The 19,362-nt window shown below is 45.0% G+C and overlaps 1 protein-coding gene across 1 annotated transcript; it reads right to left on the bottom strand.

Moving 5' to 3' along the window:
* Positions 1–259: 259 nt before the first annotated feature.
* LOC137562431 (zona pellucida sperm-binding protein 4-like) lies at positions 260–18,739 on the bottom strand. Its single transcript, XM_068273777.1, has 13 exons — positions 18,556–18,739; positions 13,317–13,438; positions 12,304–12,397; positions 11,253–11,405; positions 9,763–9,950; positions 8,704–8,801; positions 8,492–8,619; positions 6,310–6,499; positions 6,075–6,234; positions 5,656–5,734; positions 5,037–5,168; positions 3,527–3,637; positions 260–431 (listed from the first exon to the last, which is right to left on the bottom strand). The coding sequence occupies exons 1-13, from the start codon at positions 18,737–18,739 to the stop codon at positions 286–288; spliced, it is 1,785 nt and encodes a 594-aa protein (XP_068129878.1). The 3' UTR covers positions 260–285.
* Positions 18,740–19,362: the final 623 nt, after the last annotated feature.

Below are 19,362 nucleotides of genomic sequence, written 5' to 3' on the forward strand. Positions count from 1 at the left end.
TGACACTTGACCAGCAGATCAATTATATACACATCACCATGGCAACAGGGGTGTGAGGCCTCTGCTGTGCATGCACCCAGTGCTAGTTTGAACCATTGTATGGCTCACAGACATGCATTTTAAAATGTGGTGTTTATGGCTCACTCAGCCAAAAAAGGTTTCAGACCCCTGACCTAGGTTCTGAAGAGCCCTTGTACTTTACACAAGTGCACAGGGCTGAAATCTAAACCATCCCCACAAGCATACATCCATCAGACAATTCAGGACTTGGAAAAAATATTTTATTTAAATATTCACAGTGTGCAGTGTAGCATTTTGTCTTTTATGACAACTCCTCAGTCCAAATATTGTAACAGCCACTGCCATGATTCCAGCGCCAATAGCTGCTCCTCTCAGCCACATCAGCAGGGTGGCATTTGGATCTGGGCCACCTAAAGAGAAAAGGCAGGTTCAGTTTATGCAAGTTCATCAAGTACAGTTCATCAATTGTGCAAAGCGGAAGTGTACAGAAACCTGCATAGCAAGATTAGCTATTCTACACTGCATAGGTGACCGGTGCTGATGCATGTGCTGCACTCAGGTCTGGAGTTCAGCAAGCATTTCAAATTCATATACCAGTGGAACCTTAGTCTGCAAGCACAATGTCCAGAAACATGCTTGTAAGCCAAAGCTTATATCAAGTGAATTCCCCCATAACCCAGGTAAATTGTTCACAATCCAAAACAGTGACATTTCACTAGAACAGCATCATTGCCATCTGTTTACCCCCAACCTTTGTGGCTTAAAGAGACACTGAAGCGAAAAAAGTGATTATGATTTGTATGTGTAGTACAGCTAAGAAATAAAACATTAAGATCAGATACATCAGTCTAATTGTTTCCAGTACAGGAAGAGTTGAGAAACTCCAGTTATCTATGCAAACAAGCCATTAACTCTCCGACTAAGTCTTAGTTGTGGAGAGGGCTGTTATCTGAATTCTCTCAACTGTAAGTGATTGTGAACTGTTTACTTTTTCTCTGCTAGAGGTGAGAGCATTCAAAATGATTCAGAGCAGTCTGAAGTAATGCTGAGTGTTGTGTAATCTGCACATATTATAGAATGATGCAATGTTAGAAAAAACACTATATACCTGAAAATAAAAAGTATGAGAATATTTTCTTTGCTGCTAATCTTCTAGTAGTTATTCATAGACACTGAAGTGGAAAATATGATATAGTGAATTGGTTGTGGCTTAAGAAAAACCTCCCCTGGGGTACTTACCTCAGAGTCCCAATGAGGCTTCCCCATCCCTGTAGCTGCAGGCAATCCAGACCTGGCTTCTGAAGCCTCCCACAATTCTCCCAACAAGGGATGATTTGTTTACCTCTCTGGGATCTGGTGCAGTAGCAGCGCTTCCTTCAGGCTAGGTGGAAACAGCTGGGCCTGATTTGCTCCTGTGCAGTAGAGCTGATATGATCGGGTTCGGCCATTTCCGCCTTACCCGAACAAAAGCTGCTACTGCCCTGGATCTCAGAGAGGTAAAGATTTACATCACACCTCAGGGGGACCCTGGCAGGCTAATGGAGGGACAGAGGAAGCCTCATTAGGATCTACAGGCCACACCCAGGGCTGGGCCGAGGCAGAGGCGAGAGAGGCTCCAGCCTCGGGGCGCAGTGCAGGAGCGGGCACCCAACTCACTCAGCTATCATTCCCCTATTGTGTTTGAAGCAGAGAGAAATAAAAAAGGTATACACGGCAGTGACTGCAAGCCAGATAACTAGATATTAAGGTGTTGGGGGCCCTGCGGCGCCTCTTAGTCTAATAGCAATCAGTGTGTGACGGCTGGGGTGGCAAGGATGGAGAGGCACACTTTGGTGTCTCAGCCTTGGTTGCTGGAGAACCTTGTCCCAGCTCTGGCCACACCCTCACAAGGAAAGTATCCCCTAGGGGAGGAGGTTTTTTTTTTACAAAACAAAGAACTTGTCAAATGACTGTTGCATTTGAGGGTTTTATGGGAATGTGACTACTTAAAGGGGCACTACAGCAAAAACTAGTTTAATTTATGTACAAACATACAAAAGCACTTTATCCAGAGTAAAATGAGCCATACATTACTTTTCTCCTATGTTGCTGTCACTTACGTCAGATTACTACCTACTGTGACAGGTTTTGAACTAGTCCATCTCTTGATGGGGGCATTCTCAGGGATATATTTATTTTCAAAAGCACTTGGTGAATGGCAGTTGCTCTGCCCAACTGCCAAAAACTGCAGGGATCTGGAATGCTGGCCAGCATCTTTGTTTAAATTCTTTTTAGGGAATATCTTTATAAAGAATAAAATCCTTGCTGAGACTCCCCTATGAAGAGATGGACTAGTCCAAAACCTGTTACTTCTATTGCCTACTGTAAGTGACAGCATCATAGGGGAAAAGTAATTTATGGCTCATTTTACTCTGAAAAAAAAGTGTATGAGTTTGTACACATTTTAAATTTTTGCTGTAGTGCCCCTTTAATTCTACTTTGAGTGCAGAGAATGCAATCCTGCAGCACCAAAGGAAGAACCATCGGCTCAGTTGTGAGGACGCAACACATGTACACTTTTTGCTGCTTGTATATCAAGTCAAAAATTTCAAAAAATATGTTTGCTTGTATTGCAGAGGGCTCTTAAACCAAGTTACTCAATCCAAGGTGTTACTGCATATAACTATATAGTGGTGATGATCATAATCTGCTAGCTAAGGGGGAATGGTTAGAACATACATTTGCAACAAGACCATGTAGTTTGAATAAAGCTTTGCTCCCACTATCCCCTTTAACATACATAGCAAATAGAGTGACACTTTGCAATTAACAGCTAAAGTCAGCACAAAAAGATTATGGTCCCTGATGTTAAATTATTCTTCTGAAATTTAGCATTGAAAGAAATTATGCAAAATCTGCTCGCCACCGCAACACAGATTAGGTAGATTAATATTGTGGGCTTTAAAGCCAAACTGACATGGGTAGATTTCATGCAACCATATGTGCAGAGTGCTATCCCTGCCTTCTGGCATGATTTTACCATTAGAGGTTTAATGAAATGCCAGTTCCTGCTTAGAATAGGGACAGCAGACGCCATGCTGCAACTTACATCCAGTTTAGATAAGAATCTGAAGGCCCATACATAAATTGGCAGCGCACCAAAACCTGCCGAGGACAGCCAGTGTCAGAGGTGCAAGAAGGGGGTGGGAATGTTAGTGACTACTATTCCAATCCATTGGAGTAGCACAGAATACAGTAGAGCCAGTGCTGCAGTTGAGGGTGGGCCCCTCTGGCCCTGATGTGGTCGCTACCTCTGCACCCCCTATCTACAATCTTACCATGTGTCATGTAAAAACCCATTTACACATTCTAGTGCCAGCTAAGAGTTAAAAGATGCAGTATAGTGTCAATGTTCTAGTCTGTGGTCTGTTACCCTAGACCACATGACTAGCAACGTAGCAGTATTCATGCAAGCCAGCTTCCAAAGCCTCAACGCAGTGCCCTCAACGCAAGATCTTAGTCATACCTCCTCTCTTAATTTTTCCAACATCTTTTAAGTCCCCATCAAGGTTGTCTTCTGCACCAATGAAGCCTGAGGGTTCATCTGTCTCATTCAGCATCTCAAAAGCCCTGAGTTCTGGAGAAGTATTTAGAGTCAGGTTAGTGTATATATTCTACAAACTCCAACTGAAGTGATAGTACAGTGTGATATGGAGGCTGATGTTTGTTTTAATGCCAGTTGCCCCCCTGTCCTGCCTCTAATTTGGTATAGACCCTGAACAAGCATGCAGATAAGATGTTTCAAGTGGGACAGGCTTAGTCACATGCTTGGGTCAGGTGTGTGATTCAGATACTGAAGGCAGAATGATCAGCAGGCAAGAGGTAAGAAATAATGGCAGCATCTGTATCCCTCACTTCAAGTGGAGACAGATCTAGACCTCTTTAAGAGCAGAAGCTGGAGACCAGCCATTTACTGGACAAGGTTCAGCAACCTAAATGAAAGCAAAGATTAGCCAAAAACCCTAGCATGGTCAGTGTGCATCTTAGCAATGCATATGGTGGTTGACATGCAAGGTCAGAAGTGAAGCAAGGATGGAATAGAGGTGCCATCAACTGGCATAAAACCCCAGTATGACACTGACTGATTTAGTTGATAGTCAAATGAAAATGTATATACTCCACAATGTAACACATTTCATGATCAAACCTGCATCAGGCAACAACTAGTACTAGTGTAGCAGCCAAGTGCCTCAGGTGCTTGGCTGGCTGCTACAAAACGCTGGCAATTAGTTTTGCATGTGTGAATGGGGCCTTAGCCTGTTACTGGGGGCCTCTGTTCCATCCTTGCTACATTTGAGTCTACCCTTGGAGGGGTGTTCCCACCTTGTCTCTGATCTACAAAGAGCGACCTCAACCCGAGTGGGGCCAGGTCCTAATGCTCCCCACCAGCCTATAGAGTGGCTGCCTTTGAGGTATCCCACGTTTGTCTTCTCTCCAAAACCTGGCTATACTACATACAGCAAAGTCCCTGGTGTCCAGCACTGGTGGGAGATCACCTGATACATGTGCTTGCTAGTTGAGCTAGTCTCCCTCCCATCTCCCCAGCAGGCTCAGAGCAGCTTTCCAGTGCATGGATGCTGGAGTGTCAGCTGACCCACATCAGGTCATGTGATAGTGCCTCCATACAGACGCCAGAGCAGAAGTGATGCCTGTCAGTCTCCCTCCCCAACTATATTACAGCCTGCCAGCACCCACAGGAAGGGCAGCTCCCCCCCCCCAAACAGAGGTTCCCGTTATCCCTCAGGCATGCTGGTTGAGGCTTCGACAATGGGGACTTTAATGTACTACACTTTATTGGGCTCTTGGGGGTTTGTTTTCCTCCAAGGTCAGAAGTGCCATTGCATGCCTTTGTCAGCGAAGCACTGACCCATTCACTGTAGTAAATTGGGGTTTTTACATGAAGGCCTTAGCCAATTTCATCTACAGGTCTTTATACTATTGGATAATAAAGAGCTGGAATTCTAGAGAAATCTTACCTTCTATAGGAGACTCATTTTCAATAGAAACCTCTAATTTTGATGATGAAATCTCTGTATGGAAGTTTACTGGTCCTGAAGATACCACCATCTCCTCAACCATGATCTCCTCAAGTGGTTCAATTTCTCGCTCTGCAGAGAGATAGTGTTGGTTAGCATTACAGCCCATTTAGCTAGGGAGGTTTTTGTAACTTTTAGGCCTTTTTTCCCAATCAGCATAGATAAGTTGTGTGTCACATTGATACCACATGTAATGGAATGGTACAACCACATAAGCAAGAAAAGTGGACTACAGATATAACCCAACAAGAACTTAATTGCATAAGGAGGAAAAAAAAATATGCCTCTTAAGGGTCTCGAGTCAGTGTCAGAGAGTCTTAACTCCTGCAAGCCACTATCCACAAAGGCCCCAATTCACTAAGCTTTAACATTTGAATTTCTCTCATGGGTAAAATCCCAACAACCACCTTAGTGAACTCAAATTAGATTTTACGCATGAGGTAAATTCAAATGTTTGATAAAGCTTAGTGAATTGAGGCCCCAAAATACACAGGTGGGAACAAACTACCAATATCCATGATGAAATGAGCTGGGGAGGTTTTCTGCTATAGAAACTTACTTTTCCTTTGGCCGCATGTTGTGATGCAAGACTGAGCAGCTGATTGAACACAGATGGATGCACTGCAGTGGAAATAAACCTGCAAAACAAAATTTGTACTTAATGTAGCCTTATAAAACAGTTCTAGTAGAAGCACCCAGTGGCGACTACTTAGATTAACATGACACTTGGCCATGCCCCTGTTCATCTGATAAATAGTCAAGTCACCCACCACCTTCAAAATCTATAGAACTACTCCTACATGAACAGATTGTAAGCTCTTATGCCACATGGAATAAAGTTGGGTGTAGACAACGAGATGAATGTTCAGATTTGAAAGCCTGAACATACGCCCTGGTAGATCAAGTTCTTTCTAGAAGTCTCTTCAATCCTCAGCCAGTCTAGTGCAAAACTATGGTATAAACAGCTCAGCAACCCACCTGGCCACTTAGGGGAGATGACTGAGTTCTTTGATCCACAAAGACGAAGGTGCTGACAATAAACCGCTTGTAGTGGTTTGGGTAAGGAATGGCTGGAGAAGCAGCTCCAAGAGGGGACAGCAGAGTGAGGTATTTTTGGGTTTCACCATTGTAAGGACAGCTGAAAGAAAAAAAAGTTAGCATAATTTAAGGTTTTTGCTGCTGTAGAATTCAGAATTGCCAGTTGGTGACTTACCTTTTCTGAAGAATCGGCCACTGAATCAGCTGTGCAGCATCTGGAGAAGGTGTGGCCCAACAGTCATTCAAGATCAGAACTAGGTTAGGGTCTGTTCGCCTCAGTATTCTGACCTCCAAGTCAACTGGCTCCCTAAGGACTCTAGTTATGGGATAGTCGGCATCCACATAGTAGGAGCTGTACTGGTCATCTGAGGGTAAAAAAAAAGTGGAGAATAATTTCCCAGTCATGCTCCAACAGTTCAAAGACCACCTTAAGGGGCTTGTCACCAAGACTGTTGGAGCTATGAAACCAATTGTGCCACAACACCTTGACACAGTTCCTACCCCAGTTCATGCATGTAGACCAGGAGTGTCAGACTAAATCACATGAGGAACCAAAATCATAATTTAAGACTAGGGCCAAATTTGTTTACTAAAGTGTAACCATGGCAAACATGTGGGCCAGCGCCTTCTGCAGAGTAGTGCAGTTGCAGATCCGAGATGGAAATCTAGCTATAACAAATAACTTGTCTATATTTCTTATCTAAAGCTTAGATAGTTTACACAGCAAATCTAGCTGCAAACAGCTTCAAAAGTTTATTATTTATTCCTGTGATATGAGGGCAGCCATGTTCTGTTTGTCACAGGCTGAGGGCTGGAGATGCTATCAGCTTGACTGATAAATTCAGTCCCCTCTGCCTCTGAAATCAATGGCTAGTAACCTCCTGCCCATTCTGAGCTCCCATATGCCCTTGCTACAGTGCCAAGGCACACAAGGAGCTGTGGCTTGTTCAGTTTATAGGGAAGAGTAAAAAAAAAGTTGGAATCACATGCAGTGTTCAGGGAGCTTAAGATTTACCTGCCTAGTGCAGCAGAAGAGGATCAATATGAAATGTGGCCCAAGATACTAGCCTACACTTCCCATAGTCTTTGGCAAGCCAGGCACATGAGGGGGGTTGGTTCACAAGAGGGTAAACCATGCTAAGTTGCTTGGGGTTCCCATGGGCTGTTGCTGCACCCTGCCACAAACTGCCTTCCCAAACAGCAGCACACCAGTGACAGTGGTTCTGGTTGAAACATTGTCAGTGTGGTCATTTTTACTGGTCAATTACACATTTAAAGCTCTTGATGACCACAAAATGGCAAGGAGTGCCACATTGAGCACATCACAGGTGTCTAAACAGCAGGCCCGACTTAAACCTCGATTGCTCCTGATTTTAACAGGTATGTACATGCAGCAACTCCTACACACCATTAGCAGACATGGGGAGCTATGGGTGCACAGCTACATATCTTGTCTGCAATAGTTCAGACTGGCCACATCTTGTGAAGACTCCTGGCTGCAGTTCTGTTTTTATACCTTTGCAGCATTCCAGCAAAATCCAGGGGCATGCCTAGGATCCTAAGAGACCTGGGGCACTTCAGCTGAATTAGGGGTGTGGCCATGCACTGGAATGTGGGTGTGGTCATGGGTGGAGCCAAATTTACATGAACCTAACATTGTAAGTAGACCTGCCTAGCAAAAGGTTGGGTGTGGTCATGGGTGGAGCCAAATTTACATGAACCTAACATTGTAAGTAGACCTGCCTAGCAAAAGGTTGGATGAAGTCTTCTCCATTAATACAATATGCTGCATTTGTTTTGGGTCACTTTAAACATAGCTAGGGAGAGTTACTTGGCTTCTGTGCTGGCTGGTCTTCTCCAGGGTGGGCTGCCCTGCTACCAGTCCCCCCCCCCCCCCCCCATAGGCTTTCCATTGAGGCACCACAACTAACATTCTCCCTAGAAGAGCCACAGCTCTCTGCATGCCTCTGTAAAGGCATCACAGCACCCAATATGCCCACATAGAGGCACCGTGGCCCCAGCATACCCCCACTGCTGTGTGCCTCTATGGGGCATGCTGCAATGCCCTGCTGGGTGCTGTGGTGACTACTCTGCTGGGGGGACATCCAGGGCACAAGCCACTGATCTTTGGGCCTAGCAACGCCCCTATCAAAATTTAAGATAGCTCACTATGAGTGATAGGGTGCAGTCACATTTAGGAATCCTCAATATTCCCATGAAATAAGCTGTAGTACAAGTATGGCACGTTAGGCTTCCTGGCAGAGGGTCACTGGAACATATTGACCAATAGTAAGGCCTGAGGGGGGGCACACTTGCCTTTATGATGTACTGGGATCACTGCACCCTCAACCCATTACCTTTAGCTATTCTCATCTCCAGGGAGAGAGGTCCTGAGGTGGAGACTGGGAGGGGTGGTGGTAGAGTGAATACTTCAACCTTTAGTGGAGCAACACCAGTGCGGGAATAGCTACAGCGAACCGTCAACCTAAAATACAAAACAATTAGAGGCCAGTGCTGTGAAACTGCCAGTAGCAGCCCATATCAGGAATACACACTAATCCATGCATACCTCATAGTGCTGTCTCTAGTAATAAACACTCCTCCCCATGTCTTTATGTCCCTTGTGGCCTCTATGGTATTCTCATAGATGACTGTATCCCCAGATGCCTAGAAGAGAAAGTTGGTCCAGCAATGTTGTCAGATACACAGCACTAGACATAGGAAGTAGGATAATTCTTAATAGTACTGGAGAGTGACTTTCAGAAGTCCCATCTGTGGCAGTCCCTGAAGCCGGCCAGAGCATTCTTGGTGCAAGCAGTGCAGGAGACTTGGATGAGCTATGTGAACTAAAGGTGGGAGGAGCCAGCAAAATTGCAGTGGAAGTTCACTATGAGTAACCATGTACGAAATGCTGTTTTTACTGTATGCAACTAATGTATACTGCAGTTATCACTAAAAGCATCCTTTAACAGAGTTCCATGGTCTAAGCCAGTGATCTGCAAACTTGGCCTACTGTTAAGGAACTACAAGTCCCAGAATGCATTTGCCTTTATCATGACTAGCTGTCACTCCTGCAATGCATTGTGGGACTGAGCCACAGTCATGATACATAAGGAACTAAAAGTGCATCAATGCATTTGCCTTTAACAACTGGAAAGTCAAGTGCAGATCACTGGTGGTCACCTGTCCATGTATAAGGCCTTAGAGGTTATGCTTTGGTTTGTTCTTCTACCTTTACATTAGAGCTGCCTGTAATCATGACCATATCTTCAGAAACAAGCCCAGGAGCATTGTGCACAACTGCTCTGTACAGAGAAAGCCCATTACATGAAGAATTGAGCCCATTTGTAGCCTTCAGAAAATGTCTTGGATACATGATTGTCTCAAGGGGCAACATTTGCCCAGATATTGGGCCTGCGTATCCCAGCTGCTCCAAATATCTGGAGATAGTCTTCAACTAGAATTCTCCTCCCCCCCCCAAAAAAAAAAAAAAAATTAACAAACTGACTGCCTGTCAGACAGCTTCTCATGGCTATAGGTGCCACAAATTAGTTTGACCAAATGGTTCAGACTACATCTTACAAGTTTGTCTGTACACAGCACATATATAGTTTTTGCTCTGTCTCACCTGACTTCCCCCACAAAAAGATGGGAACTGGAACAGGACAAATGATGAAGTTGTGGATACAGTCAGTGCAGGGCATGAGGTGGTGTCCATGTTGACAACATGAGCAGAGTCCAAGAGTAAGGATGGAAGAGTCACATCTTTGGATATGGCAACCACAAACTTGCTGTCATCTGTGCATTGAGCAGTCACTGCATATGAGAGTTTACAAGGGTCAGAATCTGCAGGATAGCATCTGAATTTCCAACAAGAACCATGGCAAGCTTACAACTTTATAATAGAGGCTTCACAGAAATTAAAGTGCAAATTTATAAAGCAGGACTGTATCTGATGTTTTAACTAGTCCTGATATGGTGAAGCTGTCGTAACTAAGTTTAGTTAGAAATGGAACTGCCCATGGGCATATCTGAGTAATATAGTGCCTATGGCAGAGACTGAAATTGCACCTCCTTCAGACAACCTTGCCCCTTAACAGCTTATTTGGTTGCAGTGGTACAAGTCAACTAGTATAATAGCCCCCACCAGAGGTGTCCCCCAGTATAAGTAACTCCTTCCAATATGGGTAGTGATGTGTATAATAGACTCCCCCCCCCCGTATATGTAGTGAGAGTCTCCCAGTAGGAGGAGGTGCCCATGGGGCTGTGGCACCCATGACATAAGTCATGCATGCACCCCGCTAGATATTCATGTGCCCAATTTCCAAACTTCTAGACAGGTGGTGGTTACAAGGAGAAGGATGTACAGCAGTGTAAGAGCTGATTCATCTTATGCTTGGGTAGCAGGCCATCCAATCCACTACATAGCAAGTAGCTTTAGTCCCCCAGTATAAGTCAACCCTACAATATGGGTAGTGAGGTGTATAATTGACTCCCCCCACCAGTATATGTAGTGAGAGATTTCTCAGTAGGAGGAGCCCATGACAAGCCATGCCTGCACCCCTCTAGATATGCTTCTGCCCAATTTCCACACCTTTTGTAGACAAGTGGTGGCGGTTACAAGGATGTACAGCAGGGTAAGAGCCGATTCTTATGCTTGGGTAGGACTCGGGAGGCCATCCAATCCACTACATAGTAAGTAGCTTTAGAAAGCCAATGCTGTCTAGGGAAATAGAGGCTACCATATTTTTCCACCAATGGAAGTTGCCTGGCTGAAAAGAGTGGACACAGGATCAGTTGACAGCCAAAGACCCTGAACTGATGTCAGAAGTTTGACAGGACTGCCAAGCAACTGGTTGTTTGAAGAGAAATAAAATATGGCAGCTTCCATATCCCTCATCTCAGGTTCACATTAAGTTGTGAGTCAGTTAAGATTGCTCATTCAAGCTGACATCTACAACCCATGAGGCACTCCAGTTCCTTATATACCTAGTCAATTCAGCACTAGTAGCCATGAACATGTTGCCTCCATCAGCCATACATCTCTGAAATATAGTTTGGTAAACAGCCCTACATCTCCAAAATGATTATCAGATGGACCCCAAACACAAAACCCACCTTTATTGCCAAAGTAGCAGGGGAGAGAAGGGTCATTGGAGAAGCAGCATCCCAGCCCTTCACACACATCCCTGGATACTGAGGAGTTACCACATGGCAAGCGGTCAGATCTCTGGATGGCAGCACAGTCGCTGGCACTTGGTGCATCCTTAGCTAGAAAGACAGTGAGTATGCAAGTTATATACATGCTATGGCCAGGCAAGTGCCTGCATGTCTAACAAGTATCCTAGATTCTATTGTCACAGCTGCTCACACAACTTAATACCACTCAGTTTAGGCCAGATGTGTCAGAAGTGGACACCAAGGACCAAGTTATGGGCCTCTGTTGGTCGGTCTAGAGTGGGCCAAACAAAGGCAGAGGGGGAAACTACTTAAGGGCCAGATTTGGTGGCTTCACAGGCTGAAGTTGGACATGTTCAGGCCCTCAAGAGTCAGAGCCCGTTTCCACTAATGCAGAAACTGGGCCAAATTCAGAGAGTTTCCCTGCAGGCGAACCGGGATGGGACTCTGCCATAGGAAACTATGGCGCCGCCGGCTGTATTGCTTACCTTAGCAATTTGGCCAACATTGCTGTCAGCTTCTGTGCGAGAGGCTGCGAATCCCATAGCCATGCATGGCAAAGCTTATGGGTTTCGTCAGCGTTCCTGCTGACCAGAAAGGTCCATTGTGTGTCTTGCAGCTGTGTGCAGTGGCCAGTGGAAACTGGCCCCTAGAGTTGGCCCCTTTAAAAACATGTGGACAGTAAAAATAGGTAGATGTCACAGCAGCTCTGAAGCAAACCATTTCTGTACAGTTTTAAGTGAAAGTTTATAGCCATAGACTAGAGGGCCTAGCAGTAGCACAAGACTACTTGCTGCATTGGCATCTCTGTGAAGGCAGTTACAGTAACTAATTTACCCTGTACTGCGAGGGGTCTAGTGTAATCTTAATAACCAGATGTATTGGAGTTCAGTCTGATGTGATACCAATGGGTATATATGCCCCTTAACAAGGTGTGGCAAACAGTTCAGTCTGCACAATGTTTCTGAAGGACCACACCGAGTTTAGTTACCTGGTCCATTTGGGCAGCGGAAGTCCTTTTTCTGATGATATTCTTCACCTTCAACAGTATAGTCCGCTATCAGGGTTGCCACATAATAGTCATCCTACAAGTAAAAAGGATAGAGTCAAGGCCCAAACACTTCAGGTGCAGCAGGAACTAAAGATGGTCAAAGCAATTCATGAGCCATTTGCCAGCACTTTTACATTTAAGCACAAATGCTCCCAAAATGCTGCATGTCCTGCAATTTTGCCAATTGCTACTGTGGAATTTATTACAATTCACATTGGCAGAGTGAATAGGGAAATGGCTAGTGATTTAAAGCGATCCCTAAAAACTCAACGCTCTAGTAGGTTCCAGCCCTGAAAGTGCAAACAATCAGTGACAAACACCTCGGTAATATTTGATTCTGGTCTAATGCAAACAATCCAACTTGCAAATTTTGTATAAAACATTTGCACACCACTGCAATGTTGACTGACTGAGCATGCTTCAGACATAAATGAGAAAAGGAGGCCTGGTGCACACCGAGCGGTTTTTGTAGTGTTTTCCAAACCGCTTCTGCTTGTGAAAACGCTTGGCTAATGCATTTCGATTGGATGGTGCACACCAGCGGTTTGAGGTTTAGCAAGCTGCAAACGTGGGTCCTGCAGCACTTGTGGTTTGCAGAAGTGTAAAGTATAGCAAAAGCTCAAACCGCTCTGGAAAACGCTAGATCAGACTGGTTTCCCAGGCGTTTGGGACAGAAGCTGTTCAGTAACAGCTTTACTGTAACAATATTTGTAATCTGCTACACAAAAGGCTCCAAAAATACTAGGCATGTTTAGAAAACCTCTGCACATGCCTAGAATCGCTCTGAAATCTGCTTCAAAAACCTCCAGTGTTTTGAGGATCTGCTAGAGGTTTTGGTGTGCACTGGGCCTAATAGTAACTAGTGCTATAGCCTGCAGGGTCACCAACTTTAACATATGTCAACTGCTTTTATTCCCATGCCTAAAGATATACATCATGCAATCTTCACTTACCTCCTCCCTTATATAGCAGCCACCGAGTGCAACCGTGGCAACCAATGAGCCATCTTTGTTTTTTCCCACCCGGAGTCCACAGCTAGTGTCGTTCTTGAGGCGGTGAGCGTTGTCCTGGTAATCTGCAGGTGTTTGTGGGGTAGACAGTTAGGAACCCAACAATGATTAGTGACAAGAGATGCAGAGTTCAAGCAGTATTATGTAGATTGCTTTAAATGTCTTAAATTCCACCTTAGCGAGACTTAGTAAATGCAATCTGCATAACAGTTATACATCAGCAACTGCATCACACCCCCCACAATCTTAGATTGAAAGAAACTACTTTGTCACTCCCAGATTCCACCTCAAAGCCTGTGGCGACAGATCCTTCCGTCATGCTGCCCCTACACTTTGGAACTCCCTGCCTCACCGAATCAGGACATCTCCATCCCTGGAAGCAAGTCCAGACTGAAAAACCATTTGTTAAATGACAACTGAAGTGAGGGATATGAAGGCTGTCATATTTGTTTCCATCTAAACAATGCCAGTTGCCAGGCCCTCCTGCTGATCTTCTGCCTCTAATACCATTAGCCATAGCCCCTGAACAAGCATGCAGCAGATCAGGTGTTTGACATTAATGTCAGATCTGACAAGACTAGCTGCATGCTTGTTTCTGGTGTTATTCAGATACTACTGCAGAGAAATAGACCAGCAGGGCTGCCAGGCAACCAGTATTGATTAAAAGGAAATAAATTACAGTTTCCATATACCTTACTTCAGTTCCCCTTTAAGTCTGGCATTTATGAACACCTGACTATATCCTCTGTAACAGTCTAGCTTTCAACCCTGTATTGATCAGAGAACTCTGAGTGCTATTGGAGGGGGGGGGGGGGGGGAAGATAAAAGTATACTTGCCTTTCAGCAATTTTCCTTTCCTGGTGCAGCTCCATGACAGCATACAAAGGGGAGGAGGACCTGCCCATTTGTATGATGTCATGGAGGCACCAGGAAATTCAATTTACCAGTGTTCTTGTATTGTCATACTAGACTCCTGTAGGGGTTGCAGTCTAATAATGAAGCATCTCAGGGGATAGCCAGCAGTATCCAGGCCTCATCTAAGGGGGAACACTTCTCTTAATGCTTTTCATCTCATCAGAAGCTGAGAATTTGCACACAGCAATGGAAACTTTGCCGCACCACTGAAAAGCACGGTAAACATAATTTACCGTTTTGAAGTGCAACATTCTGGCGCACAGCCTCTAAGTGCAGGGGGGGGGGGGAAATTATAGCGCAGGGCACTTCAAAACGGTAAATTACGTTTATGGTGCACCAGAAAATCTCTTTTCTGGCTCCGGGCGCTGTGGGCATGGACTGTGCTCCCCTCCTACCTGCAGACTGCCTCCTCCACACAGGGCCGGGCCGAGGCATAGGCTGGAGAGCCTCCAGCCTCAGGGCGCAGTGTAGGAGGGGGTGCACAATTCATTCAGCTGTCATTCCTAATTGTGTTTGAAGCAGAAAGAAATAAGAAAAGGGGATACATGGCAGTGACTGCAAGCCATATAACTAGATATTAAGGTGATGGGGAGGTTGTGGGCTCTGTGGCCCTCTTAGTGTAATAGTAATCAGTGTGTGACAGCTGGGGTGGGAGGGATGGAGGGGCGCACTTTGGTGTCTCAGCCTTGGGTGCTGGAGGACCTGGTCCCGGCTCTGCCTCCACAGCGCTGTGCGGTGCTTATACCCCCGCTGGATGCTCCTCTGGTCTGGGTGGCAGCGGGCGCTGGGAAGGCGTTCTTCTCCAGAGCCCGGTGTACTGGACCTCCAGCGTGCTACTAATACTCTTCTGTGCAGTTCTGCTGCACTTCTCCAGCTACAGCATCTAACCAGCATGTGTGCCTGCCCGAAGCCCAGTGCAGCAGAGGTGAGTGATGGGACAATGTGTGCTGTGGTAAGGTGGTAAACGATAAATCGCATTTTATTTTAATCGGGGACTCCGTACGCCGTTTTTTCCTTGTATGCTCAGCCAGGGTTTGTAGGTTTATCATACCTCCCAAGTTTGAGATGAGAAAAAGGGACACTTAAGCCACGCCCCTGCCACACCCCTGGCCATGCCCTCATCATCCATACCATAAAGATTTCATAAGAAAAATTTGTTGTTTTATAATTCAAACCACACTGGTCCTTTCTATCCTGGCTCATTTTCCTTTATATTAACATTTTAAAATTAGTATTTTATCAATTTAAAGGATGGGAATAAAGTTTAGAGTCAAACATTTTTAGTATAGAAATAAATTTACATAGAAAGATGGACAAATGAGGGTGAAAGACTGTCCCTCCAAAAAAAAAAGGGACAGTTGGGAGCTGTGTTATATATAGCCAGGGGGCATATGCCCCCAGCAGGGCCGGGCCGAGGCATAGGCTGGAGAGGCTCCAGCCTCAGGGCGCAGTGTAGGAGGGGGCGCACAATTCATTCAGCTGTCATTCCTAATTGTGTATGAAGCAGAAATAAGAAAAGGGGATACTTGGCAGTGACTGCACACCAGATAACTAGATATTAAGGTGTTGGGGAGGTTGTGAGCCCTGTGGCACCTCTTAGTCTAACAGCAATCAGTGTGTGACGGCTGGGGTCGGAGGGATGGAGGGGCGCACTTTGGTGTCTCAGCCTAAGTTGCATTAGAAAAAACTTGTCCAAAAAAAAATTAAAGTTCAGCAAACAGCACTCAAGGCTCTAGACTCCATTTAAGTCAATGGGAAGCAAAATATATCACCAAGTACTAGTAGGTGATACAAATTTGGTAGTTAAGTCAGAAATAAGGCGCCTTATTTTTTTGCAGAAACTACCAACTTTTGCGGACTTATACCACATTTTTTTTTACACATGTGGTAAATTTCATGCGTAAACATTGTGAATGTCAAGATGGGTTTTTTTTGTCGGGAATTTACCGCAAGTGCATTTCCGCATGTGGAAAATCATTGAGAATAGAGCCCAATCTTGCTTTATGAACAGCAATTCAAGCTTCCCTATTCTACAAGAGACAGTTTCTGTCCTTTACTGCATGGGGCAGTCATCCTTACTGCTGACTTAGACACCTGAACTAATCTAGTGCCTGGCAGAAAATACAACAGCCCTACCAGTCTTAGGGCCCGTTTACACTTAATCAGTTGGCATGCGTTAGTACGCGTTTCCATAGCAGTGCATTGGGAAGAAGATTTCAGTTAAAACGTGTTAAGTGTAAAAGAGGCCATAGGAAAACATGGGCATTACTTTGAAAATCAGTTTTCTTTCCATTTTAACCGAGAGCAACTGATTAAGTAAAAGGACCCTTAGGCCGCGTTCACATTACAAACACGGACAGGCACAACCCAATGCGTACGAATGCACGCCATCCGCGTTTGTATGCGTGGCTGATCCCATCACTGAAAAGTGAATGGGACAGCCTCGAGTTTTGGTAAAAAATGCGTGCAGCATGCGTTCCCGGACCGCACAGGTCCGGAACGCATGCAGTGTGAACATCAGACAGTGCACTCTATGCACTGTCTGATGTTGTGCGTGTCGGCCACCTGCACGTGTTTCCAAAACATGGCTGGAAACGCGTGCAGTGTGAACGGGGCCTTATACAAATATAACAGTTGATCCTTGCAATACATGGAGAACAATCTCACTTTATGAACAGGAGTTCAAGCATTCCTACTCTACAAGAGACAGTTTGTCCTTTACTGGAGACTAGATATACTAAGTTATAGGACACCTGAAGCAAGAGGGTTATGGAGACTGCCATATTTCCTTTTAAGCAATACCAGTTGCCTGGCAGCCCTGCTGACCTTGTGCCTCTAATACTTTTAGCCATAGCCCCTGAACAAGCATGCAGCAGATGGAGTTTGACATTAGGCTCTATTCACAAAACCCATTTGGGTGAAAAATTACCTCCAGTGATAACTAAAATAAAAATAGTGATAAGTCAGTAATATCTACAGAAATAAAGCTATTTTGACCTTTGTAGGGCAGCCCATATGCTTGCCACCCATTACACAGACGACCCAGGAAAGCTGCCTGTCACATTTACAGTGGGACCTCAACTCTTGCACAGAACAGAATGAAAACATAGAAATGCCCCCTGTATGTATATAATTTAGCCTGTCTAATGCCCCCTCATCTGTGAATAATCACAATTTTAGCTCTCAGCTGTGCCAGCTGGCTGCCTCAGCAGAGCAGCTAATGTGTAAACACAGGATGCTAACCCTATGTCTGCTTCCATGAAAGCAGGAAGTAAATACACTGGAGATTTTTTGCTGTATTTGTATCAGCTGTAACAAAGAAAGGTTTTTCTTTAAGGTAATTATGCTGTTGCTTATCTTTTAGAGCAGAGATGAATTTCCTCCTCGCCATCTATAAAATATAAAAGACTGTACAAGGTCTGAAAGTGTGCCTTGAGATTAGACACTCATCTTTTCTCCCTTCTATGTAAAATTGACAAACTCGAGCAAAGAAAGCTCAGAAGGCTCCATCCTGAAGGCCAACAGCAGAGAAGTGATAATCATCACCTACCATTTGTAGGTGATTAAGGTTTTTTTTTTTTTTAATTACCACCAACTTTTGAGAATCTCAAATTGGAGATAAATTTTGGAGGCAATTACCTCACTTTTACCGCAAGAGGTAATTTAGGGAGAAAACAACATTGTGAATTTGAAAATTGAGATTTTGGTCGATGATCACTACTACCTAATTTAACTCATGCGGTAAGTCACTGAGAATAGAGCCCATTGTCGGATATGACAAGAGTCGCTGCATGCTTGTTTCTGACATGATTTAGACAGTACTGCAGGCAAATAGATCAGCAGGGCTCAAGGACAGATCTAGGGGGGGGGGGGGCGCACAAGCAGGTCTCTTGCCCCAGGCGCAGATTGTTGAATTCTCAAAAAGGCGGCAAAATGTGGATGGGGAATGGCAGCTTGGGCGCCAAAACCTGACCTTGCCCCAGGCGCAACTTGGTCTAGATCTGTCCCTGGCAGGACTGCCATGTAACTGGTATTGTGTAACAGGAAATATGGTAGCCTCCATACCCTTCACTTCTACTTTCTTATGGGGGGGGGGGGGGGGGCGGGAAGGGAGGCAGCAGTACAGAAGTCTAAAAGTTATACATCTCAATCATCTACCCCTCCAACTCACCCATGGACTTATCAGACAAACCAGTAATCATAAAGCTATTTACTAACAATAAGTTACAAGCAGCCCATGTGTTTCCCCACAGACTGCGCTACTCACCAAGAATTGTGAAGGCAGAGGGCAAGTCCTTGACAGCTGCAGGAAGAGGAAATCTCATCTCACCAGATCCACAATCTGCATCAGCAAGATTTTCAAAACCACCATACAGAGCAAATGCTGAGAACTGCAAGTTACAAGTCAAGAGAAGAGCTACCAGCCCTAGCAATGCCTTCCAAGATCCCATCTTACCTGCAGTTCTCAATACCTTCCAGTCCTACAAGTCCCTTATTTATACCTCAGTGAGGAGGCTGCCCTCTGCTGATTGGTTAGTTCAACTGATCCCAGCTGTGTTCCACGAAGGTGGCCAATAGGTCTTTTAATTAAGGCCTCCTTTCCATGGACTGTTGAGCTGTGTGCTCAGCAAGCAGTTGCCAGGCAGCAGCGAGCAGTTACCATGCAGCAGCAAGCAGTTACCAGGCAGCAGCAAGCAGTTGTGAGAGTTTGAGAGGCATTTCACTGCCTTTTTCACTGACGGTTGAGCTGTGTGCTCAGTAAGCAGTTACCAGGCAGCAGTGAGCAGTTACCAGGCAGCAGTGAGCAGTTATCAGGCAGCAGTGAGCAGTTATCAGGCAGCAGTGAGCAGTTGTCAGGTAGCAGTGAGCAGTTACCAGGCAGCAATGAGCAGTTGTGAGCGTTTGAGAGGCATTTCACTGCCTATCAACAGTCCGTGGAAAAGAGACCTAAAGATGTTAAAAGAGATGCTAATAATATATCCTTGCATTCAAAATTATGTAGTTTTTTTCAGTATAGGGCTCTATTCTCAAAGACCAAACTTTTCCGCAAAATTTTACCACTATATTTCCGCCA

This window comes from Hyperolius riggenbachi, chromosome 3, assembly GCF_040937935.1.
Source record: "Hyperolius riggenbachi isolate aHypRig1 chromosome 3, aHypRig1.pri, whole genome shotgun sequence".
In the NCBI taxonomy this organism is placed as follows: Eukaryota; Metazoa; Chordata; class Amphibia; order Anura; family Hyperoliidae; genus Hyperolius; species Hyperolius riggenbachi.

Bases quoted from the DNA above. Each gene is read 5' to 3' on its own strand.
- LOC137562431 (XM_068273777.1), bottom strand. From the start codon at position 18,739: ATGGGATCTTGGAAGGCATTGCTAGGGCTGGTAGCTCTTCTCTTGACT. The intron at 9,951-11,252 runs GTGGGTTTTGTG...TCTCATATGCAG, and splicing joins CTGCTACTTTGGCAATAAAG to TGACTGCTCAATGCACAGAT. The intron at 5,735-6,074 runs GTGGGTTGCTGA...TTTGTTTTGCAG, and splicing joins CATCTCCCCTAAGTGGCCAG to GTTTATTTCCACTGCAGTGC.